This window comes from Paroedura picta, chromosome 4 (genome assembly GCF_049243985.1).
Source record: "Paroedura picta isolate Pp20150507F chromosome 4, Ppicta_v3.0, whole genome shotgun sequence".
Classification (NCBI taxonomy): domain Eukaryota; kingdom Metazoa; phylum Chordata; class Lepidosauria; order Squamata; family Gekkonidae; genus Paroedura; species Paroedura picta.
Genome location: NC_135372.1, coordinates 91,560,133 through 91,585,491, shown reverse-complemented (window position 1 = coordinate 91,585,491; position 25,359 = coordinate 91,560,133). Strand labels below are relative to the sequence as shown.

At 43.4% G+C, this 25,359-nt stretch overlaps 2 protein-coding genes and 1 long non-coding RNA gene across 3 annotated transcripts; 2 read left to right on the top strand and 1 right to left on the bottom strand.

Moving 5' to 3' along the window:
• Positions 1-71: 71 nt before the first annotated feature.
• LAMTOR5 (late endosomal/lysosomal adaptor, MAPK and MTOR activator 5) lies at positions 72-4,799 on the bottom strand. Its single transcript, XM_077334176.1, has 4 exons — positions 4,676-4,799; positions 4,504-4,565; positions 2,097-2,214; positions 72-704 (listed from the first exon to the last, which is right to left on the bottom strand). Exons 1-4 carry the CDS (start codon positions 4,708-4,710, stop codon positions 644-646), a joined length of 276 nt encoding a protein of 91 aa, XP_077190291.1. The 5' UTR covers positions 4,711-4,799; the 3' UTR covers positions 72-643.
• Positions 4,800-4,813: 14 nt separating this feature from the next.
• Positions 4,814-12,147, top strand: LOC143835841 (uncharacterized). The gene is made up of 2 exons (XR_013230359.1): positions 4,814-6,703; positions 9,795-12,147. It is a non-coding gene; the product is annotated as an uncharacterized LOC143835841 (long non-coding RNA).
• Positions 12,148-16,222: 4,075 nt separating this feature from the next.
• Positions 16,223-24,193, top strand: PROK1 (prokineticin 1). The gene is made up of 3 exons (XM_077336325.1): positions 16,223-16,538; positions 21,989-22,114; positions 24,074-24,193. The coding sequence occupies exons 1-3, from the start codon at positions 16,467-16,469 to the stop codon at positions 24,191-24,193; spliced, it is 318 nt and encodes a 105-aa protein (XP_077192440.1). The 5' UTR covers positions 16,223-16,466.
• Positions 24,194-25,359: the final 1,166 nt, after the last annotated feature.

Below are 25,359 nucleotides of genomic sequence, written 5' to 3'. Positions count from 1 at the left end.
TCAGGTACTTTGTATCTCTTGATCAGGTAGCACAATACAAAACAAGGAGCAAGTTTCACAGAATAGGGTAATAAATTGGATAACGTGCATTTACTTTTTGTTCACACAATTATCCCCCAGACATAAATAGCTGTATGTAAGAGCAATCACATGACCGTAACCATCACATTCCTTTCAAATTCCAAGGCAAATTTTAACAAGGCTTGTAAAATATGAAGTTGTAAGAATCAGAACATTTTGTTCAAGAACATAATAGTGCTTTTTAACAGTAGTCAGCTATACTTCCTGGACATAACATTATAGCCAGAAATGCAAAATGCACAGAAATTTAGTCAAAACCACTCAACAAGCAGTGCATTTTCCTCTTATTCACCATCTTCTAGTGAAGGGTGTGTGGATGCTGCTGAGATGCTGTTTCTGCCAATGCACAGCAGAAAAGCTTTCCAGGTTTGGTAGTATGAAGCATCAGATATGAAGGTCAACCAGATTCCTGTGTGAACTTACAAAGACAGGAAGTATTTGCCGTCAGAAGCAACTGAGTTCTAGTGACACCGGATATACAATCTGTATTAAATGTGCAGGAGAAGAGAACGGTCCACAACGGTGAGTTATTGAAGGGCAAGAGGACATGCTGCAGGTGAGATCAAGATGCCATTTTGTGCACTGCTACTGTGATGCCATCATGTTTCTGGATCATGACATTACTGAAAAGAAACAGAAAGGGTTTTTTCCCCCATATACCACTATTACAATCCTGAGCATTCACATTAACAGATGTCTTAACAAAAATTGCACAGATTTTCTATAGCTCAGTTACTTTTAGTCTAATTTTCAAAGTGCTTTTATGTGAAGCTGCAGTATTTATTATTGCAACAGCTCTGAAGTCTATGAAACAAAGGTTCCCAAAACCACTCAGCCTCAGGGTAGTGCCCTGTTTGTGAGATGTTTGTGTTTTATGTCACAAAATAGGGCTTCACACAGATTTTGCTGTTTGACTTCCCGTGTAAGCACTCAAAAATGCAAGAAGTCTGTTTTGACTATTTAAAATCTTCCAGTATCACTGACAAGTAGTCTCATTGAGATCACCTGCCACAAATAGCAGAAGCAAGCAAAGTCTTGCTCAAGAGATGTATAAATTCAAGAGACAAACTCAGCACCATGCTTGCAGCATGCCTTATACTACAGAAAAGCAAATAAATGTTCTGTCCATTTGAGCACAATATTTTTTTACACTTCCCACTTTGAATGAGCAAAGCATTGTTGTTAGTGTTTCTTGTCCTGTGCCCTTTTAAATCATGCAGAGTTGCATTCAAACAGTTATTACTTATGAAATGCTTACCGAATACAAAAAGGTGTCTTCTCGTGGAATCCCCAAACCAGTAAAAATTTACTAGCCTGCTTACACTCAAGTATCACAAGGTAAGTTAACCAGCGGACCTCCCAAGCCATCTATGTAAAAGTAATTACCTGCCCCATGCGAGTAGCAATCCACAGGGCTGCTCAAGAGATTATGCAAGCCATTGATGCACTAAGATTGGTATAGTGAAGGAATAAGAGAAAGGAGAACAATATATCCAAACAAGTGGAGGCCAATGAGCATGGAGGGATCTCAGCCCTCTCTTCTCTTACTTTGCAACCTCCATGGGCCCAGGCTGAAGTGGTAACTCAAGCTTGCCCCCCCCCCAAGCAAACTCATGGGGAGGGGAAACTTTGCTTGTTTACACCCTCATCTGCTTTGCTTGCTCACTCTCCATTTCCTCCATCTGTCTGCTTCCCTGCTCCCTCCCCTGCTGCTTGTCTGCTTGCCTCCCCCCACCCTCCATCATTCTGTAGAGTATGGTTGTAGCATCAGCTTCTGCCCTCCCTGTTCTATCAGACTCAAGCTGCAAGTCCCCTTCTTTCACCATCCTCCACAGGGAAAGTACAAACATGTTTCCTCTGGGAGGAAATTTACCCCCTCCCCCTCCCTTTTTTTTCTTTCTTTTTTTTTTTTACGAAAATGGTTTTATATTTCCACAAAAAGGGGTGGGGGAAGTTAGATATCTACAGATGGGTCCACACTGAAAAATAGGTATATTGTTGAGATATATGCTTACCCAGTGTCTGATTCCAGACAAACAACTGGAATATCTGTTGGATCAGATGTTAGTTTGGCTGCCTGCTGAGCCAGAACAGATATTACGCCTGCATGTTCATCTGAAAGTGTGCCACGACCTAAAAGACAGGATGGTAAAATAATCCTATATATATTTAAAGCCAGTAAGAAATATAGGATGTAGTTAATTCAGGAGTACACTATTCTTTAAAAGGGATGGTAGCATTGTTAACACTGCTTTATTTGCAGTACCTCCATTCACTTTTAGCCCCACAAAATAAAATGTGCCAAGACTGCCTCAGAAGCTGGAATGCAATAGTCTGCTCAAGGATCAAGGAAAGTACTAGTTCATACAACAACTGGAATTTGTTTCCACTGTATAGTTTTGTTTAGTAGCTTAGATGGGTTTTTAAAAGTCAATTCTGGGAAGGTAAGTCTGCCAAAGGCATTTCCCAGATGCTGGGGGCAAGTCACACCACTGGTGAGTTTCTTTGGCCACTTGTTGAACACAAAATGCTGTCCCACGTGGACCTGAATACGAGTTAGAATTTTATTTGCCTGTGCTACACCATTATTGTCTTGGCCCTGTTTGTAGCAGTGAAAGAACTGAATGCACATATGCAAAAGTATTCAAGTTTTATTCGACAATGGAGTGCTCAACCTTGATTTCAATTAAGATTACTTGAATTAAGCCTTCCAAGAGGAAACTTCAATGGGCTATCAATTGCAACTAATGGATATCTACGTCCTCCAGTACCTGAGTAGTATATCTCTTTGAATCTGTTGCTAGGGAGCATAGGCAGTCTTCCTGTTGGTGGGCTTTCTAAAGGTAGTGTGAACAGAATACTAGACTAGATTGGCTTTTTGTCTGATCCAACATATTCTTAATTCCCAATAATTGCCACTTTCCCTCTATGCTTATCCTTGATCTGGAAATTGCAAGTAGTTCAGAATGCAGTGGCCAGGATCCTCACAAATACATCATGGAGATCTCACATCTGGTCTGTACTTTCCAGCCGTATTCCAGATCAAGTTTAATCACCTTCAAGGCCATATGCTGTCTGGGCCCAGTGTACCTGGGAGACCATCTCTCTGTCTATACCACCAAAATAACTGGCTGGTGATCCCTGGCCCCAAAGAAGCACGCCAGACCTCAACAAGGGCCAGAGCCTTCTTTGTCCTGGCACCCACCTGGTGAAAGGAGCTCCCTAAAGAGATCAGGGTCCTGCTCGAACTCCCACAATTCCACAGGGCCTGCAAAAGCGAGTTCCTCCACCAGGCATTTAGTTGAGGCTGACTGACCCAACAACATCCACTGGTTGTTCCCCCCAAACACCGCCCTCCATGACCTGAACCAAATTGACCTCCCTAGGGGGTTCTTTGTTAAAGTTCTTGTTAAAGTTCTTGTTCAATTGAATTTGTGTAATATTCTGTTAAATTTGGAACCACCGTTGTGATTGCTGTTGATGTGTTGTGATTATGATGTATGTCCTTGATGTTTCATGTAAACCACCCTGAGCCTTATGGGAGGGCAGTATAGAAATCCAATAATAATTTCTTATTCCATTATTTTCATTATCCCTTTCCTCGTTCCTTTTCTTTCTCCACCAATTTTTCTTTCTTCACAGATCCTCTTAATTCTCTGTCCTGGCACTGAACCCTTTGAGTCAGTCCGTCCTTCCCTCTCCCCCTGCCCATGTATTCCATTCTTTAGTATAGGCTCTCACTCCCCCTTCACCCACTATAAGGCTTGTCTCAACTGTCTGGGAATGTAAGCCAAAGGATCTTAGAAAGGCAGGAAAACCCCAAACTTAGAGAGAATATGCCTATTTCTCAAAATACCCAATGTACAGGTCAGTATGAAAATATTCTAGCTCCCTCAAGTCACTAAGAAAACTGACAGGGAGCCGATATAAGCTATATTTTTACTATCTTGAGTTATGGCAACTAGCTGTTTTTGCTTTGCATTCACTATTCTGTAGCACGCCAGCACTCAAAAGATACAAGACTGATTAACTTGTGCTCATTCGATTGCATTAGCTACCTAACTTACATAAATGCAATTTAAGAATGGCCACAGTTGTGTGAGTTGTAGATAACCTTATTCCCCTTACTTGGGAGAGGCGCATGTTTGGAGTCCACCCCCAGCCACAATTCAGAAAGGACAACCCCACTTCGATCCTGAGGTAGTTCAGTGGTTCATCTTAAACAAATTAAGAGTCCTTGGTAGTGCACAGGAGGAATTATCAGGAGTCGACAGCAACCAGGAAATAACCGAGAAGATAGCTAAGGACATGAGGTTTTTTGTTTTCACTAAGAATGAGGAGAGGTCGAGGCACACTTAATGCAAGTGGAAAGGAAAGCTTGAAGGTTCGTTATATGAGAAGTAGAGTTTCTAAGTTACTCACAGCCCAGGTTTAGTCCTTGAGAATCGGTACACAGGACCCCTGCAATGGAAGGGTTCTTCATTCTAGGAAAAGGGAAAAGGACAGTAGAAGAGGCCCGTAAACAGAACTATCCGCCCCCCCGCCCCGGCAAGTGGGAACTGTATGCGGGGGAGAAACGGGGGACGGCGCTCACGTGTCTTCTAAATGGTGCTCCAACGCCCCTTCCATCCTGCTCGCAACCACGGCCTCGCCCGCACCCGGAAGTTTGCCGTCAGCTGGTTTTGGTCACCTGATAAGGGAACGTGGACGGTGGCCCAGAAGGACCAAGAGTCTTAGCGGAGAAGGCGGCCATCGCGTTTGTGTTGTTGCGTGATCGGGGGTCACTCGCTTATGTTTTATTTTATTAAGACTTGATCCGACTTATGCGGGGAGGCGTTCGATAGATAAACGGGATTTACTTCCGGTTGACCGTGCTTGGGATGGGAGATTTGTCACTTTGATTAATTATCATCTGTGTAGCAGATCTCAGGTATTAAAAGTGGTTCTCATGCTTACTAACTCTCACAATGTCCCAGTAAGGTAAACGAATTGTAGTAGTTGCCCTCATGGCAAGTCCAGTAAGGAGTGTGGGGGAAAAGATGAGAGCTAGGAGATTTTCCGACGAAGTAAAGTGCGATCTGAGCGGGGGATTTTTGTCTGCAATCTTAAAGTTGGCTTGAGAGGTAGAGGGAAGAAGCTGAGCCGGCCGCCGCGTGCTATTGCCAGCTCTGGGTTGGGAAATAACTGGCTGTCTTGAGGTAGGAGCCTGGGGAGGGCGGAGTTTGGGGACCTCAGCAAAGGTACTTTTTAGAGTGCATATAAAAGTGCACGCTAATAATGCACTTCTGCGGAAAGAATTGAAAATAGGAATAGTTGGGACGTATGCAAGTGCTTATTTTTTAAAGGGAAGCAATTGTCTTATCAAGAACCACGCAGTTTTTTATGCACTCTGTGAAGTTCTTTTATTAAACCATTGTCATCATTAAGGTGAAAGTATTTTGTGAAGAACAATTGTTCTATTGAAGACAATACTTAAAATATATCCATTTACAAAGTAAAGAAGGATGTTGTCTGCAATCTTAAAGTTGGCTTGAGATGTAGAGGGAAGAAGCTGAGCCGGCCCCCGCGAGCTATTTACTTTGATAAATACTTTTTCTTTTTTTACATCACACAGGATTGTTTCTTAATTTCCCATCTGGAAATCGGCATCCTTATATGATGCCAGTGGCAACATGAGGCTGAAAATATAGACTCCACTACCCACACTGACAGCACAGTGCATTGGGATGTGTGTTTGTGAAAGTGCTCTGGAGCCAACTGACCTTTGCACTGGTTGATGTCCAAAATATGCCACTGTAAGGTCTAGTTATGGTGTCACAGGCCCTCCCGCACTGCTCTGTTGCTCTCAGGTGTGGTTGTGGGTAGTTTCGGGGGCATGGTCAGAGTTAGTTCCTGTTGGTAGCAGAGGATAGGATGCGCAGTCATGGCTTTAAACTATGTATAGAACAGTACTTGCTAGATATCAGGGGAAATTTCACAGTTAGAGTAGTTCAACAGTGGAATCAGCTGCCTAGGGAGATGATGAGCTCCCTCTCACTGGCAGTCTTCAAGCAGTGGCTGGACAGATGCTTTAGGCTGATCGTGCATTGAGCAAGGGGATGGTTCTATAGTTCTATTATTCCAGTTGGCTCCCTGAGCCCTTTCAGCCAAAGGTGGAACGTTACTCCAACAAAAACATGGCATGGCCAACTCAACTGAAGTCTGTAGACACCAACTGAACTGAAAACTGAAGTTATTCCACCCACTACTACAGCCTTGCCAAATAGACTCAGGGAAGCTCGGGAAGCTGACTACAGGCTTGACCAATTACCTCCCTTCCTGCAGGGGCCAAGCCCCCCTCCCCAGAAAAAAAATCAGGCAGGACATCTTGCAACTCAGTAATTAGGGTGCACAGCATGGATCTCAGAGCTCACTACCATGCGAACTTAGAGCAACTGATGAGGTACTTTTGTGGTGGTAAAAACACAAGAGTGGGCACTTAGCAGTAACATCCAAGGAGGAGAGCTAAGGCCATACTCTGTGGCTAAACCTCTCCCATCTCAGAACCCACCTTCGGAGCCTTGAGTGGCAGCTGCAGGTACTGCTGTGGATTGCTCACCAGTAATCTATGAACACAGGACAGGTGAGTGTAATTTGGGTGGTACTATCATGTGCCTCAAAGGGGGAAGGGTTGTGGTGAAGCCCTCTACATTAGCAGACCTGTCAGAGCAACACATCCATGGCTGAGCCCGGTATGGCGCTCCTGCCCATTTGCCATGGCTGGATGTATCTCTGTTTTACTTTCCTGGAGGTAATGATTCAACAGGGAGACTGCTGGCTGTGGCAAGTCCCACCTCCCCTACCACACGTAGACACTTAGCTCAGTCTGTGGTTACAGCCCTCTTCTTGAAGTGCAACATAGCCCTTCCAAGTTCCACCTGCTATGCCATCCCACTTTAGATGCACGCCATGCCAGGGATCCTCAGTCTTCTTCTCCATGGCTTCGGGAAGGGAGCAAGTGGAGTCTTCATACCTTGTCATGGTTCGCAGTTCAGTAAAGTCCATGTTGTGTGTCTGTCTGCTTGGACTACATGACAGGGGTTCCACACCCCTCCCAGCCCCACTCCCTTCTCAGACTCTCCCCTGAGAGCTTTCTAAGGACATGTCTAAGAGGGAGCCTTTGATGACTGGGGGTAGTTATGCAAGTCCCACTGGTCATGGCCATGTGTGAAACATGGGGGCAACTCCTAAGCTGACCTAACAACAGGTCCCCTCACTGAAGGGGTGAAGGGGAGAGGGGACCAAGGGTGGTCTGGGTGAATGTGCCAGCTTCCTACATGTTCCCACATCTTAGTCCATCCCAGTAGCCCCCTCTCCTATTCTGCCACTGGTTGGGGTGGGGATGTTCTCAGTAACATAACCGGGATGCTGGGAAGCATGCCCTCCAGTAAGTGAATGCATAGAGTGGAAACAACAACCCCTTCTCCTTTTGCCCTTTGGGGACTCCGTGCGGGAATTGAGGCCAAATGCCTGTGAGGCGGACAGCTTGAATCCTTTCCCTATGATCAGGTGCCTGGATCAACTAATCCTCCTTGGTGCCTTTAAGGGGGTGAGGTGTATGCTCCTGACAATGAGAAGAAGGCCTATGCCCACCCCTCTTGAGAGGGATGCGGAATTCCATGGCCCCTGATTGGTGCTGGTGGCCCTATCCATCCACCGACTCCATACAATACCGCCAATGATGGCCACAGTGGTTACTGTAGACATGACCCTGGTGACGATTTGCAAGCACTGTGAACCCAAGAACTTGGTTTGTTGGTGCATAACTTATGCACATTGTGAATAGACTAGTGCTGCCATAGATATGTGGGGAAGGTGAATGTAAGTCACTTTGAGACTCCAGGTAGCGAAAAGCAGAGTATAACAACCAAATCATCTTCTTTAGGGACATCAGTACCATGTTGATCCCTGATTGGTGGCTGTTGGTAGGGTCACCATAAACTTTTTATTGCCTTCCTTTGGGATTTCCCCATGTCAGCATAGGTTACCTATGCCAGTATGGCAACAGTGCCAGAGATAATCCAGTGTTACAAGTCTTGGGATCGACTGACTTGCCTCTCACAACTCAGTCTTATGACCCCTTACTTAATACTGCCCGTATCTGACCACATGTATGGGGCACTGATTTTTCTCCATTTCTATCAATTCTGGCAGTCCCACCTCCTAGGAAAATAATTCCTGAGGAATGCTAGACCCTCGTGAAAGCATATCCATATGGGTTGGAGTGTTACAGGGAGCAGAGGGAAGGGGGAGAAACTGCTCCTCTTGTGCAGCCCACGGTACCAACACAGCAGTGCTATCATGACAGAAGAGAAAGATTTCAACACCCCTCCCTTTATTCTCACAGCAACTCTCCAATCAACATGGCTGTTCCTCCACATGGGTCCCATGATGCCAATTAAGGCACCACAAAACTATTCCCTGCAATTTGGTTTAGTGCTTCACTGCAGCACAAAACACTCTAGAGTGTATTATGCCCCCATTATTACTACAGTACTCAATACACAAGCAAATACATTTTTGTAAGTAATAAAACAAAAAAGAATGAAAAATGAAACCCTGCAACTCAAATTAACCTTTGGACTGCGCTGAGTTACGTGGCTACATCATATCCACTATGATGGTATGGTTGTTGCTACGCTGTCTATTCATGTCTATATACTGCTGAAAATAAGAGGTGGAGGGCAATTTGCTTTAATATCCTTCTGATGTCCACAAATAGCAAATATGATGGCAGAATTTACTAAACCTACTTATTTGGATTTCCTGCCTGAAATATAAAAACATTTGGGGCTTCTATGCTTGCTGTAGGCATTTTTTACTTTGCTTTTCCCTCCAGTGGGGACCCAAAGTAGTTTACAAAAATCAAAATGAAATAAATAGAAAAAAAGAATGCAATAAAGTAGTTTACAACTAGAATATGCAGTCTCTCTGTCTGTCCCTCTGTCTCTGACTGTTTCCGCACTAGTGATATTGGTTGGATTTGCTTTTTTAAAGGGCCAACCTTACTGCATTAAAATTTGCCTTTACAGGCGAAGACCCAAATAGCTCTATGACTTACCATGCGTTTTGAAAATTCTCAGTTACAGTGATTTCGTTGGTCACAGCAGAATCTGATTCAGGGCTGCCCAATGGAGAAATGCATGCATTCACGTTTTTCCCCACCATTCTGAGAAATTTGTGCACGCCCCTTTTCTTGCCACCATCCTCCCTCCCCCTCTGTCCTGAAAATCTGACTTTTAAAAAAGGGGTTATGTCACAATGCTGTTTCTAGCAATAATTTTTAAAAAGTGACAGTCTTCTGCATTGCACTACAGCAGCATTGTAACACAATAACCCATTTAAAAAAGTATACTTGGGGGGGGCACAATTGAGGGTACAGAATAGTGGAATTAAGGGTGCAATGAAAATAAAGTGCAAGCAATTTTTTTCTTAAAGGAGGGAGCAAAGCATGACAGGAGGCTACCTCTGTCAGACTCAGATGCGGAAAGCTCATCATGATTTTCAGCCTGGGAAACAAGGGGAGGAAAGGCCGAATGTTGGAAAGGCTTGAGTCGACATGCAGCACCCAAAGGAAATCCAAAGTGAGGCTAAAACGAGGAATGTCTCCTAATGCAGAAACAGTCTCTGTCTGTCTCACACCCCTCTTGAAACTGCCAAACTTTGTTTTGCAGAACTAGACGGCAACCCCCACTCCTGAACAGCACCAGTGACTGACCCTCAATGCTATATGCAACAACGGGAACTGAGTACTATATTCTGAATATTAAATGAAATGCCACATTAATTCTGGTGCATCAGCACTCTTTCCCTAATGAGAAAGTCAGGCGCAAAAAGAGTTATGTCTCCCTTGGAACTTCCAATCACCTATGGGAGTGTGATGAACATCAACCCATCTGTCACATCAGCAGCCCAGAGCCCAAGTGAAAAGTCATTTGAACGATGTGTGGAAAATAAAAGTTTATCATACGGCGGACAAGGAGCTGTGAACGGAAGAGAAAACTTGTCCATCATTCTAGGCAAGCAGGAATCAGTTGGGGTAAGGCATATTTCACCTGCACAGCTCAGAGAACCCACAGACATAAAACATTCACCACATAGGTATTAAGATCTCGATCATGAAAGCTGTTGCAGTGGTGGCAGGCAGCTGCCAATGTAATAGTGATTGCAACTGGGGGGGGGGGATCCCTATAAACATTCAGGGGGAGAACATACCACCCTATTTCAAGGCAAAGACCACATAGAAATGGAGTCCATAACAGGCACTGGGACCCAATAGCAACATTCCTCCTAGGTGCAAGCCTCTCCCTCACTGCTTGTCAGGGTCACTCTTACCTTTCCTGCATCACAGATTGGCAGAGGACAGGGAGGAGATACCCAGCAACAGTGTAGTCCCATCAGAAGCACATGGCCTGTGTTCACCCATGGCCTAAGGCAGTGGTCCCCAACCTTTATATCACCGGGGACCACTCAACGCCTTTTACTGAGGCCCGGTGGGGGGGGGGTAGTTTACTCCTCTACTCTCAACCACTGCCCTACTGCTCTCTGATCGTTATGGTAATGTTTAGACATCCCTTCAAAATAAGATACAGACACGCCACAACAATGAAGTGTGTTGTAAAGGGCTGGGGGGATGAAGGCGTCCTTCGGGGCCCACCTCCAATTAGTTGAAGGACCACATGTGGTCCACGGCCCACAGGTTGGGGATCGCTAGCCTAAAGGAGAGCCCACAGTAGATCTGATACCAACAATACCCCTGGCAAGAATCCAGTTGACAATGAAAGTGGTGCAAACTTGCAGCCATCTTTGCTCCAAGCCACTGTATATTTCCCTCAGGGAAAAAAGGAAGAGATCAGGCAAAACCTCAAAGCCACCACACCCAAGACTAGCACCCTAACCACTGGGCCAAGGAGGCAGATGTGAACAAGGCAGGCCATCAGGCAGCCCTCACATCACCATCACTCATATGGGACAAGGCCGACTGCATTGCACAGGCAGGCATGGCTCAGTGGGAAAGCACTGGGATAACATGGTCTGATTTGAGTCCTACACAGGAAAAAGGGAGAGTCAGAACAAAGTTTTAGAGATGACGCTTTTTGCCCTTGCTACTCACGGAAGGAAGAACAGGACAACTCAGATGATAAGGAAGGTTTTCTTCCATGGCTTCTGAGATAGACACATGTCAAGATGCCCTACAGAGCTGGGCATTCACTATGGGTAGGGGATACCTTAAGACCTTAAAACAAACCACACCACCTCATTCTCTCACTAGACATGTTAAGTCAAGGGGAGGAGGTAGGATGAACCAGCAGGCTGACAGAACTCCTCCTATGTGATAGTCTAAGAGAGACATCCAACAAGCATTTCTGTATGATGCAACATACCTTCCAGATGCTGCAGAGCAAGGAAATGTAGATCCCTTCTGGCTAAATTTTCAACTACTCCCACAGCACAGCAGGAACAGAATTTAGAGCCAGCCAAATCTGAGCACAATTGGCTGAAGAGAAAATTAGCAACCTTTTTTTACGTGCTGTGAGTTGGCAGTTCAACTCTTGGCAAACAGATTCAGGATAATGTTGCAGAAGCTGGCCCAACAGACAGTAATGCTTTTCCTGTCTTCTAGTAGATGTGACATGGTTCAGGAGGTTCAAGAAGTTGAGGAGGTGGTAGAGGTAGCACCAGTATTTGGACTGTGAATGCCTAAACACCCACCAGTTATGCTCACATTCTGTTCCCCAGTCAGAAGCTGGGGGATGAATTTTTGTCAAGCAGTTGAGCTGTTCCTGCCGGCTTGAGTCTGTTTATCAGGTTACTTCTTGTGCATTCAGACTGTACAACATAATACAGCTGACTGTATTCTATACATGTACATTCTCATACTGCCTGCTTGAAGTCCTTAGGCCTGTCACTGCTGCACACAGCTCAGCAACCTAGTGTCTAAATTAAACATGAGCTGATCAGTCAATAAGCCAGTGGTTATAAGCATTATGTATTTTTTTTAAATAAAAAAACCTTACAATTAGGTGAATATTTATCTTTGCATTATTGACTTTATTTTGTGCATGTGCATTTCCCCACCACCTTACTGTTGTTACTTGAGCCAGCTACCCATGACCCTGGTGCAGAATCCGTTTCACCTGCTGCACAGATTCAAAGTGCCCACACAGCAGAAGGATGCACATGTCTAGCCTCAGGCTGATATCGCCTTATGAAAAACCATCTACTTACAGACACTGTTTAAATGAGATTTTTGATCCTGTCATCTTTTCATGGTGTGAAATACATTTTCAATCAGTTATTTAATATAGATGACTTACAGCTCCAGTGGACAGCCTGAGCTGTTGAAACAAATTCCTTCAGTTTGCTCCGTTAAAACTGAAATAAAGTGCTTCAGATATGCCAATGCAACACTCAGGGAATAAGTGCTGTTCATCTTGAAGGTGCTGTTTTATTTTGCTGTGAAAAAGATCAACATGGTCACCCCTCTGATATTAGCCCCTGCCTCTCAAAGCATTCTAGGAAAATGGAATTAAAGCACTTTGGACTCAGCCCAATTCTAACTTGATTTTTCTGAAAGGACCTGGTGTTGCTTTCAAGGGACATTTTTTCCAGGTACATTTAGGAATGCAGCTTAACTGTCACTACTGAAATGACTGATAATAGGCATAAATCACTGGGGAATTCTCCTCTACAAGCCTCCTCCCCAGACAGGTGACATCTGTGAAGACAGTTTTACTCAGCTCCCATTTATTCCAAAGGGCCATCCACAGGAGAATTTCCCCCTCCTTTCACCAGTTTCTTTGAATTGTTTGCATTGGATTCTTTCCTACTTCTGTGGTCAGAAGTCCCCTGAGGCAACAAAACCAAGCTTTTCCAGCCAAACTGTTTTTCAGAAGATACACTCAGAAAGCAGTAAGTTTCAGGGAGTACATTTGTAAACTCTCACATAGATACAAATATGTTGCCAGCTACAGTAAATTGACCCATCTGTGTCAATAGATCCTGGCTTGTCAGATGAGAAAATTAAAATGTTATTGATCGGAGTGTTTAAGTCAAGCTTTTGAAAGAATATTTGCATGAAAAATGCTACCAACCTCTTTTCACTGCAGTGCTGACATCCAGTTAACAACCGCAGGGCTGACTCAGTATGACTTGGTCTACACAAACTTCTTCTGCATAAAGAGTGAGAAGTGCTGACTTCTTCTGTGACCCTCCACAAGTCACCTGCAGACCTAAATGGCATGTCTATACCAGACTCAGCAGAGGAGTACCACAAGGTATGAAACTGCACAGTGGAGATTGAATCATTTGGAAGATGACAATTCTAGTTCTTCCGTGGTCTAAAGGTCCTTCTCACCATCACTACTTCCACCTCCAGGGGTTTCTTCAAACTTTCTTCAGCCCAGATAATCAGTGATGTGATTTACAAATGGTGACCAACGTAGCCCTAAGGATACCTGTTCAATAGGCAGATGGACATTATAGGAGCACAGTGGAAAAATGTTTGGCTTTCTTTTCCTAATACAGCTATAGTTTTACTTCTCTCTATTTGACTCCTTCTTTCCTTAGGACTTTGCAAAAATGATTGCCCTTGTGCATGTTCTCTTGGCCCCTTTCTTAATTCAAAATCATCTACCATTGAAACATTATCTATGGTTTTCAGCCGTAATCTTAGTTTACAACTAGACACATCAGAGTTGTATTCTTTGTGGCACTTATCTTGGTCTTGAAAATAGTCATACCTCTGTGCATAGCTTTATAATATATGACACACTTTAGCCTTGGAAGTTCTATGAAAGTTGAAAAATAGGTGCTGAATAGAATTCACAGTTCTCTAAACCTATTAATGACTTGAGAGGAAGAGGAAGGTCTCTTCTTGCCAATCTCAAATTACATTTTAATTTCCTATGGAACTGGGACACTTTCTCTTATCTCCCTGAAATTTTGTGGGGAGGCTCCTTTGTGAGAGGGGCAGAGACCCTGAGAAACTCAGGGATAAGGAGAGCTACATCCATTTCCTACCATGACTAGCTTCTGTTTGGATATTAGAGAATCAGCCCTGAGTTCTGAAAATGACAAATGGCCTACACCCAAAAGCACCTTTTTGATTTGCTCCCTCCTAGATTGCAATGCAGTGAGGACAATGAAAACAGTAGTGAGGAGACCAGTATAAACAGTAGCAATAGCAAGCTGTACAGATGCTGGTTTAGGCTTGAGGATTTCACTGCTGAGGAAAGCAGCAGAGGTAGTCAAGATAATAGATGAAATTTTAATGCCAATGCTAAGAAGATAAATAGGCCCAGTCTAATAGCTGATTAATTGTCATTCCTGACCCATCAGGATACTGTTGTAAAAACAACTTAATGCATCCCAACTGGAAGTGTGCATGCTTGCCAGTGGCTTATTGTAACAAAATGAAAACATTTCCTGCCACTGTTAAATCATTCTCATGCAAAATCTACTACACATAGCCAGGCAGTATTCTGCCATCTGGGAACAGAATAGGCAGACCAATTGCATAATAGCTTAGGTGTCATTTTGCTTGTCACTGTTCAATATATATTTGGAATGTTTGCAATGTGGAAAGTTTGCAATCATGAGCAAAGTTGTGACTGTTGGTTTATAACTATGAAACACATGGTAATACATTCATCCACACTAGCGATCCCCAACCAGTGGGCTGCGGACCACATGTGGTCCTTCGACTAATTGGAGGTGGGCCCCGAAGAACGCCTTCTCCCCCCCCACGGCCCTTTACTTCATCCCCCCCAGCCCTTTACAACACACTTCGGGTGTCATTGTCTCCCATCACTCCCAGATGGGACTATCTCGTTGCAGAGAAACAAGCTCAGGGTTCCCATTGATTTGTCATTGTCATGAGTTAAAATTTCCATGAAAATAAAATGTTCCTTATGTTCATTGTTGTGGCATGTCTGTATCTTATTTTGAAGGAATGTTTAAACATTACCATAGTGATCAGAGAGTGTTAGGGCAGTGGTTGAGAATAGAGGAGTAAACTACCCTCAGTAAAATTGTCAAGCGTTGAGTGGTCCCCGGTGATAAAAAGGTTGGGGACCACTGATCCACACAATCCAAGAGTTGTCTTGTATGGTTTTCATGGCAGCCTCAATATGGGGTGGTTTGCCAGGGCCTTCCCCAGTCATTACCGTTTACCCCCCAGCAAGCTGGGTACTCATTTTACCGACCTCGGAAGGATGGAAGGCTGAGTCACCCTTGAGCCGCTGCTGGGATTGAACTCCCAGCCTCATGGGCAGACTGCATGTCTGCTGCCTTACCACTCTGCGCCACAAGAGGCTCTGTAAAATTATCCATAACAGGGTCATAAATGCTTAGCGCATGCACATTCTCATAGACTTTTCTCCACCCCTTGTCCATCATTTTCACACAACTTGCAAAAGACACTTTGCTTGATTGTTACAGTTTGGCTTGGTGGGGAGGAAGAAACAGCGTGGCTTGTCTTTAGCAAATTTCATATTTGCCAGAGACAGTGTGCTTGGATGGATTGCAAAATATTACACATTCTTGCCCTGCCCTCCGGGAACTGTAGTTTGAACCTGAAAGTTCTAACTATAAAATAACACAAGGAATGCTGTCAATTGTGCAAGCACATAGGCAGTACATATACATGAGACATAGCCTTTCTTGAATGAGATGTAACCTGCCCACAGTGACCCAGAGGAACTTCCAAGCCATGCAAATTATTAGCATGCCTTAACAATGGTTACTCACTCAGCCATCCCGTTGAATATCATTCCTGTGCAGCTGCATAACTACTGGAAATATTAAATGATATGGGGAGACGGTCAACTTACCACAAAAAGGGCACTATAAAAAGGGAAGTTTGATTTTCAAGCACTTTTCTTACAAAATTCACATAACTAGGAAAAATCACATGTAATAATAACTAGAGCTACAGAAACCCAATTGCTATATTATTTTTAGGCCCACCAACATTGCAATTAAAAAAAATCACCACCACCACCACCACCACCCACAAAACACGTGTATTCCAGTTCTACACCAAATAAATCTTGTGAAGAGTTGTTTGACTCCCCTCCTCATATTTTATGCTATAGATTCAAGTCTTCTCCTGTGATCTCTGGGATCATCGCGGCAAGTGTCACTTCGGCAACAGAGACAAACTAGTGACTGAGATGTTAAATAGAGAGCCAGGAGAGGGGGATGTGATCAGATCTCATTGAGAACCCAGCAAGGCAGGAGAGAGGAGAAAGACTTGCAGCCTCACAGAGAGTGTGACTGTGACATGAGAGAGGGATCCCGAGAAGGAAGAAGTGGACAAGGACCGGCTCATTCTCTCAAGCATCATGAACGCAGTTATCCAAGTCTTGTGCTTCTCTCTGTTAATAACCTTATACAAGTGTGCTGTGATCACCGGGGTAAGTGGCTTTCATTTGTCTTGCTTGTGTAATGATTGGAGAAGCCTGACTCTGGACTGAGAACTTAAGTGAACATTTGCAGTGAAGGTGAACTGTAGATTTGGGATGGAAGGAGATAAGCTTCCTTCGTTTCAGAGAAAGTTTCCTGGGGCTGTTGTGTTTAAAAATGCAAAATCTTTGCAACATCCCTGCGAGAAACAGCCACTAAACATGGTTACAATACTTTTCATCAGCAGCTACAGAATCCGGACTGTTAGCTGACCCTGGTACTAATAGGTAGAATCAATGGTAGGATCAACTACATCCAACAGGAGCCCAAAAGATGAGTTTTGTTTGAATCAGAATGTACAGGCATATGAAAAATTAAATTAACGGAGGGAAGTTTCAGGATGCATTTCATTTTGGATACCAACATTAAGCTGCTAATTTATTCACAAATATAATAAGCATATCTGGAAATTTATCATGTAAAATAATTCAACTTGCAATTTAAAAAAATATTATCAGCTACTGTATTTTCTTGTAATACTTATAATGTTCTGAGCTTTTGATGAAATCTTAGGTCCTGGACTTATGGAAGGTCATGGAAAACTTTGCTTTGGATATTTTTAACACCCCTGGACTCAGGGGGAAAAAATCCAAATGTGACCCTCTGGTGACATGAAAATTAAAATATTAGTATTCATAGACCAAATAATGTTTTGCTCCATTTTTTTCTATTTAAAATCTGGGTACAGATGGTACGCTTTGAAGATTTGCAGCCTGGTCTCCCATATGTCAGTTAATGCCTGATCCACCGACTCACGGAGGATCACAGCAGTTACTTCTGGGACAGGAAAAGTTAATCATGGGGAAAGCTTCAGAGACCTTCCATGAGTTCATGTATTACACGTTGCATGACTTACATGAGTAGATCATGTTAAAAAGTTGGTGGCTCCCAACTAACTGCACTGAAGTCTGTTCTGCCTTGCAAGTGAAATTCTGAAGCTAATGACAAAACACTCCCTGATTTGGTGGTTGCATACAATGTTACTTATTAAAGTAATATGTGTTTTCAAACCTGGGCCAGATATAGAGTAATGATGTTTGAGTGCCTGCTGCAGTAATTCTAAGTGGTAAAAAAATTAGACGAAGAAGAGTTGGTTCTTATATGGCGCTTTTCTCTAGCCGAAGGAGGCTCAAAGCAGCTTACAGTCGCCTTCCCTTTCCTCTCCCAACAACAGACACCCTGTGGGGTAGGTGAGGCTGAGAGAACCCTGATATCACTGCTCGGTCAGAACAGTTTTATCAGTGCCACGGGGAGCCCAAGGTCACCCAGCTGGCTGCATGTGGGGGAGCGCAGAATTGAACCCAGCAAGCCAGATTAGAAGTCCGCACTCCTAACCACTGCACCAAACTGGCTCTCAGTTTAGATTGAGTCTGTAGCCCTATGCACATTTACTTGTAAGTCCCTTTGAACTGGATGGGATTTAGCTCCCAGTACGTATGTATAAGCCTGAGCTCAGGTCACAAGTATGGCTTTTTATTATGAGGAATTTCACAATACCATTCTAAATTGTTGGCCCAATTTTGAGTGAAATGATACCGGGACTTGTTTCAAAAAGTAAATTTCCTTCTGTTAATTCACTGTCTATGTTGCTTTCCTCTGGCCCTTTTCACTGTGCAACCTTCAACAGAGGGCTTTTTTGAAACATTCTAAACTGAGCGCTTCAAAGCTAAACCAATATAGCAGTTTAGTGTTACAGCAGAAACATTGAGATGCCTTGACACACTCTCTCTCTCTCTCTCTCTCTCTCTCTCTCTCTCTCTCTCTCTCTCTCTCTCTCTCTCTCTCATTCTCTCTCTCAAAAAAAAGAGATAATTGGAATCCAGGCATCTCAAGGGTGCCACTATAGCACTTCAGGGCTATAGGGGTTTAGTGCTATAGCACTCAGAATAGAGGTTCCCAAAGTGGATGATATGCCCCCTCCTGAGAACAGTGGAAGGCAATAAGGAATTTTGGAACAATAAGGGGGCAGCAGTCTAATTCTTCCTGCTGTGACAAGTTGTCCAGCTACTATCCTGTGTCTGGGTAGTAGCTGCACTTCCTTGGTGGTCTCCTATCCCAATGCTGACCATGGCCAACCTTGCTTAGCTTTCTAAAGAAAACGACAGTTTCAGAAGGTGGACTTGATAGGATCATATTGCTGTGGACCTCCTTCCCTCCAACTCTGTCCTTCCCAGGCTCCACCCCAGGGCTCCAGGAATTTCTTAACCCAGGGTTGGCAACCCTTCCCCAAAAGTCTCCATCTTTGGGAGGCTGGAAGAGCCTTCTCCTGCTTGCTCCTGGCCATGGGATTGTCCATTGCTTGCACCCCTCTTTCTCCTCCTGTTTGTCTTTCTTCCAAATGAGGGCCCAAAGTATTTTTACATATGACTTTTACGAAGACCTTATATTTTTTCCAGACTAAAAAATGGCCACTATAGTCAATATAGTGTATTTTGAATTTGTAGTAAGTCTAACAAGTGTGTGTTCATATGTGTGTGGGGGGGGGGGACACTAGGGATGTGGCCTGGTAGTCAATGGGGCAGCAGCACAAAAAGGGTTGGGAACTACTGACTTAGAACATTTTAAAAAGTCCATGGAAGACTACACAGTGATAAAGGGCAGGAAAAATAAAGCACCATTATAGGAAGCATTATAAGCAATTTAAACAGGGTACTGCAGCAATTCAGAAGAACAACAAAGGAGTAGAAAATGGGGGGGGGAGCGTTTTCCCTCACAAGTGGATCAACAATGCTTTGCATACAGAAAAAATTAGCTAAGGTAAAAGTAAAGGTAAAGGTATCCCCTGTGCAAGCACCGAATCATGTCTGACCCTTGGGGTGACGCCCTCTAGCGTTTTCATGGCAGACTCAATACGGGGTGGTTTGCCAGTGCCTTCCCCAGTCATTACCGTTTACCCCCCAGCAAGCTGGGTACTCATTTTACCGCCCTCGGAGGGATGGAAGGCTGAGTCAACCTTGAGCCGGCTGCTGGGATTGAACTCCCAGCCTCATGGGCAGAGCTTTCAGACTGCATGTCTGCTGCCTTACCACTCTGCGCCACAAGAGGCTCACTAAAATGGAATGCAAAGGCAGTTTGAAAATGGCCTATATGTAAATCAACCCACTGAATTCTAAGAGGTTTACACTGGATTCTTTTTTCTAAGAACACAATATTTATCAGATACCTATTAAGTTGAAAAGAGTCATTAAGTGTTTCCATTCAAAGTTTGAACTAGAAATGTTTATTTATTACAAATACACTTTAATAGTGAGCCAATGCCTTTTATAGTGCAATCCTATGCAGTTACTCCAGTCTAAAACCATTGAAATCAATTATTTGTTATTATGAAAATTGAAAAATAAACTACATCATTGCTTGAGAAGAAGTTTGATTTTCAATAAACTATGGTTTCCAGTTACTTGAGCTGTTTAATTTCTGGATTCTGCGGCTGCTTAGCTTGTATAGGAAGCTTTACACAGTGTACAATGAAAAAAGCCATGTGGCGTATTTCCTCCTGTTCTGGCAATTAGCAGCAATGCCATTGGGGTGAACAGATAAAGGCAGCCATTTTGTTTGCATCCCCAGTGCTACTGGCTTGATTGGGTCATCACGTCCCTCCCTCAGTCAACCTTGCCTATAAAACAGGTCTGAAATTGGTCAGAGGGTATTTTTGTGTGTGAAGGGGACGATATGTGAGAATTTCAGTCCAATTTTGATGGAGTGGGGATTACAGTGGAAACACATTTCCCATTGAAACCGACAGAAACAAAATACCAATTGAATAGCTGAAACAAATAGCTTTATTAACAGATATAAGGAAACTAAATGAGGATTTAAAAAAAGAAAAATGCAGAAATTAAAATTGAATTATTTGCTCATCCCTATCATCAAGTGCTACTATTCCAATAACAATTTAACATCACCTCCCCTCACACACAGTAACAAACTCAACAAGGAAGGAGCTGCTAAACTTTGAATTCTGATAACTAAGTGCTGAAAGCTTCATTCTTGATACATTATTTCCTGTTCCCTAAATACTTTTCATGGTTTCATCATGAGAACTCATGAATAGGCCTGGCAGGATTTGATTTGTATTTGTTTAGCATTTCTCTGAATAAGACTGATGCTTATTTTCCCCTTGTCTTTACTTAATTTAAACTGTTTCAATTTTAACAGATGCAGGAAATTGCATTATTATGTATTTGTCCTGACTTTTATCTATTTAAATCATGACAGCTGTAGTGTGTGAGTCAGACATTTTTTGTATAACAGTGTAAGTAGATATTTGTAAAAGATGTTAGTGCAACTACTGTAAAACACTAGCAGGAAAAAATTACAATAATAAAAAATAACGGTTGGAAGTAATCTTTATCATTAATCAAGTGCAGGATCCATTTGTCAGCTTATTATGTAGCCTATATTTGTCAGTTTATAATAAAAATCAGAGGTGACCATGCAGACAAAAATGAAGATCTTGAGGAAAAGATAATGAAGATATGACCAAATGCATCCACTGGGCTTCGCTTGACCCTGCTATGTGCAGCCTTAGCTAAGAATCTGCAGATGCTGGTCTGGTGAGCCTCATCACAAATAGATCCAAACACAGCCATATGATAACTCTCTGGCTTTGACAGTTTTATTTCTAATATGTCCTTGTGAACTACAAATGGGTTCGAGGGGCTTGATTGGCTGGTTTGGCAGGGAGTTATCATGTGGCTGTGTTTGGATGCTGTGACACAGTTTACTAATGTAACAAGATTAATTTTTGCTTATATATTCCTACTGTTATGATGGTCAGTTCTTAGTCTGACGAAGAGTGCTTGCACTCGAAAGCTCACGCCTTGAATAAATCTTTGTTGGTCTTAAAGGTGCTACTGGACGCTGATTTTAATGTTAAATCTAGTTTCTCAGAAATAGGATCCCAACACCCTATAGCAGTTTCCTGGGGAGCTGGTGGAGAAAGCCTGGCAACCAGCAGCCCCCTTCCTTCTAGCAAAGAGTGACTTTGCCAGTGGTGCCTTGGATAATGTCTTCCCTCCTTCCATAGCCCTGTCCCCTGTAGTTTTGCCAACTCTGATTTGTTCTCTAATGCAGTCACTAATCTGCATAACTAACTGCAGGCAGGCCTAAGTCACTTTTTAAATCCAGAGGATTGTTTCAGCACTGAGTGGTTATACATAAGCATAACTAAGCACAGTTTTCAGAGCCGTTATCTCCATTTTTGGTAGAATAGGAGATGTGGATTCAAATTACCACTCCATAATGGAAGTTTGCCGGGTGACTTTAGGTGCAGCCTACATTTTGGATCTAAGATCTACTGGCATATCTGTTTCCCCACCATTTTATCTCTCTCAGTTTTACCTGCTTTTTCCTGTCTTAAAACGTTTTGGCTTCTTAACCCTGCTGTGGTGCTTCTTCCTAGGCCTGTGAGAGGGATCTCCAGTGTGGAGGTGGGACATGCTGTGCCATCAGCTTGTGGCTTCGTGGGCTCCGGATGTGCACTCCTTTGGGGCAAGAGGGAGATGAATGCCACCCCATTAGTCACAAGGTATTCCTCAATGGCTTCTTCCCTTGCCTGACTTTACCACTAGCCAGTTCCAATTCTTTGGGAATGCTTAAGACCATTTTTCACTTTTGTATTATCTTCTGATTTTCATTGCATGTCCCCTCCAACTTTTGGAATCTTTCAGAAAAGCTGTGAGCAAGCTGCACTGTGCAGCTCAACTAGCATCTAGCAGCTACTTATGTGATCCATCAGCTCTTTATGTACCAAATAAATTATGCTATTTTATTTCAAACATATTTCAGTGGGACTACAAGATAGATGTGGAGGTTATGTTGTTGTTGTTAGGTGCGAAGTTGTGTCCAACCCATCGCAACCCCATCCTCCCCCATGGACAATGATCCTCCTTTCATAACCTGGAGGAGGTTATGAAAGGCTAGCAAATGGGCTACTGCAAAGTAAAAGTGAACCTCTACTGCTGTAGTTATCAGAAAACATTTATTTTATTTATTTGTTTTATTTATTTACTTGATTTCTATACTGCCCTTCCATATGGCTCAGGGCGGTTTACATACAGCATCATAGCAGGATACATGGAATGAATCAACATACAACATAGTCAAATACAACAATAACAATGCAACAGTGGTTCTAAATAACACAACTTCAGTGATCCCAACAGCAACAATAGAACAAGAACAGAAACTTAGCTAAAATCCCTAGAGAGGCCAGACTGGTTCAGGCCATGGAGGGGAAGTCTTAAGGGGACCTGTGGTCGGTCTCAGGCAAATGCCTGGTGGAGGAGTTCCCTTTTGCAGGCCCTGCAGAACTGTGGGAGTTTGGGCAGGGCCCTGATCTCTTCAGGGAGCTCGTTCCACCAGGTGGGGGCCAGGATGGAAAAAGCTCTGGCCCTCGTTGAGGACCAACCTACTTGTTTGGGGCCAGGGATCACCATCCAGTTGGCAGAGATGGTCTCTCAGGTACACTGGGCTCAGACCGTGTATGGCCTTGAAGGTTAAACTAGATTTAACATTAAAATCAGAGTCCAGTAGCACCTTTAAGACCAACAAAGACCAACCAAAACCTTAAGCCTGATCCAGAATTCAATTAAGAGCCAGTTGAGTTGTTGAAGTATAGGCCAGATATGAGATCTCCATGGTGTGTTGGTGAGAATCCTGGCCGCTGCGTTCTGCACCAATTGCAGTTTCCGGGTCAAGGATAAGGGTAGGCCTGCGTAGAGCGAGTTGCAGAAGTCCAGTCTAGAGGTGACTGTCACATGGATCACTGTGGCTAGGTGTTATGGTGCCAAGTAGGGTGCTAATAGCATCACAGTATGTGGCAAATTGTTCCTCACAAGAGGGTCAGGGACCGAATAATCCCTTAGTTCTGCCTCAAGGAATCTTGATTACTGGCCTGTGAATAGCAGTTTCTGAGGACAATGGGGAAATTCTGGCATCTGTGCCCCGTTTTCAGACCCTCTGAGGCCATCAGGTTAGCCATTATGGGAATCAGGATACACCATTAGATGAACTGATTCAGTAGGACTTTTTAATGTTCCTGATAAAAGAATACTTGTCTGTTGCTTTGCTTGATGATAGATTCAGGTGATAGCTGTGCTGGTCTGAACAACAGAGCAAAGTTTGAATCCAGTGGCACCATTAAGACCAACTTTTATTCAAAGTATAAACTTGTGTGTACATGCATAAGTGTTTGCATGCATGAAAGCTTATAACTTGAATAAAACTTCATTGGTCTTAAAGATGCCACTGAACTCAAACTTTGTTCTCTTGCTTCACTTGTCTTTCAGTTCACTCTGTGTTCAATGCCAAACTCTGTCATAATAGCATTATATAGTCGTTGCTCAATTGTGTCGGGCCACACAATTGTATCATGCCACACAGATAATGTCAAGATCTGGCTTAATGGCTACTTGCTTTCCTTGTTCCATGCTCAATTTCCCTTGGTTGCCAGTGATGGTAATGTTCTCTCTGTTTTCTCTTAAAGGTCCCTTTCTTTGGAAAACGACAACATCATACTTGCCCATGCTTGCCAAATTATATATGTTTCAAATTCATTGATGGTCGATACCGATGTTCTGTTGACTTCAAGAACATGGACTTTTAATAAAAAGGAACGAGTCTCCTGGCCCTTCCAACCTTAGAATCCTCACAGTGCATATCATTTAACCACATACTTCTGTCTTCAACATGTATAAGGGCATTGTAGTTCCCCTTTGCACAAGTATTGTCCATTGACTTACATGGGGTTACAGTGACGAAGGAGGTCAGTGATTCATTTTGGTGCCAACATGTAAGAATTGCACGTACAAACAGCTCAGTTTCAGAGTTGCGAATGTAAGTTAGGGATGTAACTGTGAGAGCTGGGTAGGTCTGAGTTTGTGGGGCATCTTAATTTATCCTACAAAAATTAATCTTTATAGGCAAAATAGCTTGTGTGAAAGAAAGAAACTGCATAGTCTTGTATCAGATACATTCTTTCTCTGTGATTATGACCATTAGGAAGATCCAAGCTGCCCAAGTCTTAGAAAGAGAGAAAATATTGCATGAAATGCCCATGTCCTTCCTGAAGACTAATGATTCAAGCTTTTTCACATGCTCATTGGGCTGTGGCTCAGTGGTAAAGCAGAAGGTCCCATGTTCAACCCCCAGCACCTCTGGTTAAAGGGATCATGTAGGAGGTGATGTAAAAGACCTCAGCCTGAGACTCTGGAGAACCACTCCTGGTCTGAGTAGACAATATTGCCTTAGATGGACCAATTCAGTATAAGGCAGCTTCATGTGTTCCTGTGTACATTCTGCCCAGATAAGTTCATGGGCGCACAACATCTGAGTCTGGAGGCACTGAGAATGGAGGGCACCTCCAGGTAGCTGGGCTGCTACCTGAGCAGAAGCAGAGCTGTTGGATGGGAAGCAGCTCTAGGGAGGGGCAGTGATGACAATGGGCTGCCTCTGACACTTACAAAAGTCAGCGTGCTGCTGAAGTAGCAGCCTCCCTGCCCATGCCACCAATGCACTCTCTTGAAGCTTAGTGCACCCCCCTTCTTCAGATAGTGGTGTTCAGTTGTGAAAGTTGGTAGACTTGCTAGCAAATGGCTGCATATAAGTCACTCCTAGGTTTCAACCATATGAACAGTAACACCCCCCCACACACACGTGCACACACACATTTTTTGCTCCATATTTCCATAAGAAGAAGGAAATGAAACCACAGCCAGCATGAGCACATCACTCAATCTGCAATGGGTTAGGCGTTAGGCCACTGAATACTGT

What these genes read in the sequence shown, in the direction of transcription:
- LAMTOR5 (XM_077334176.1), bottom strand. Translation starts at nt 4,710, where the DNA reads ATGGAAGGGGCGTTGGAGCACCATTTAGAAGACAC. An exon ending in GAGCACCATTTAGAAGACAC is followed by an intron (nt 4,566 to 4,675) that starts GTGAGCGCCGTC and finishes CCCTTTTCCTAG; the next exon opens with AATGAAGAACCCTTCCATTG. An exon ending in TGTCTGGAATCAGACACTGG is followed by an intron (nt 705 to 2,096) that starts GTAAGCATATAT and finishes GTTTCTTTTCAG; the next exon opens with TAATGTCATGATCCAGAAAC.
- PROK1 (XM_077336325.1), top strand. Translation starts at nt 16,467, where the DNA reads ATGAACGCAGTTATCCAAGTCTTGTGCTTCTCTCTGTTAATAACCTTA. An exon ending in AGTGTGCTGTGATCACCGGG is followed by an intron (nt 16,539 to 21,988) that starts GTAAGTGGCTTT and finishes GCTTCTTCCTAG; the next exon opens with GCCTGTGAGAGGGATCTCCA. An exon ending in GCCACCCCATTAGTCACAAG is followed by an intron (nt 22,115 to 24,073) that starts GTATTCCTCAAT and finishes TTTCTCTTAAAG; the next exon opens with GTCCCTTTCTTTGGAAAACG.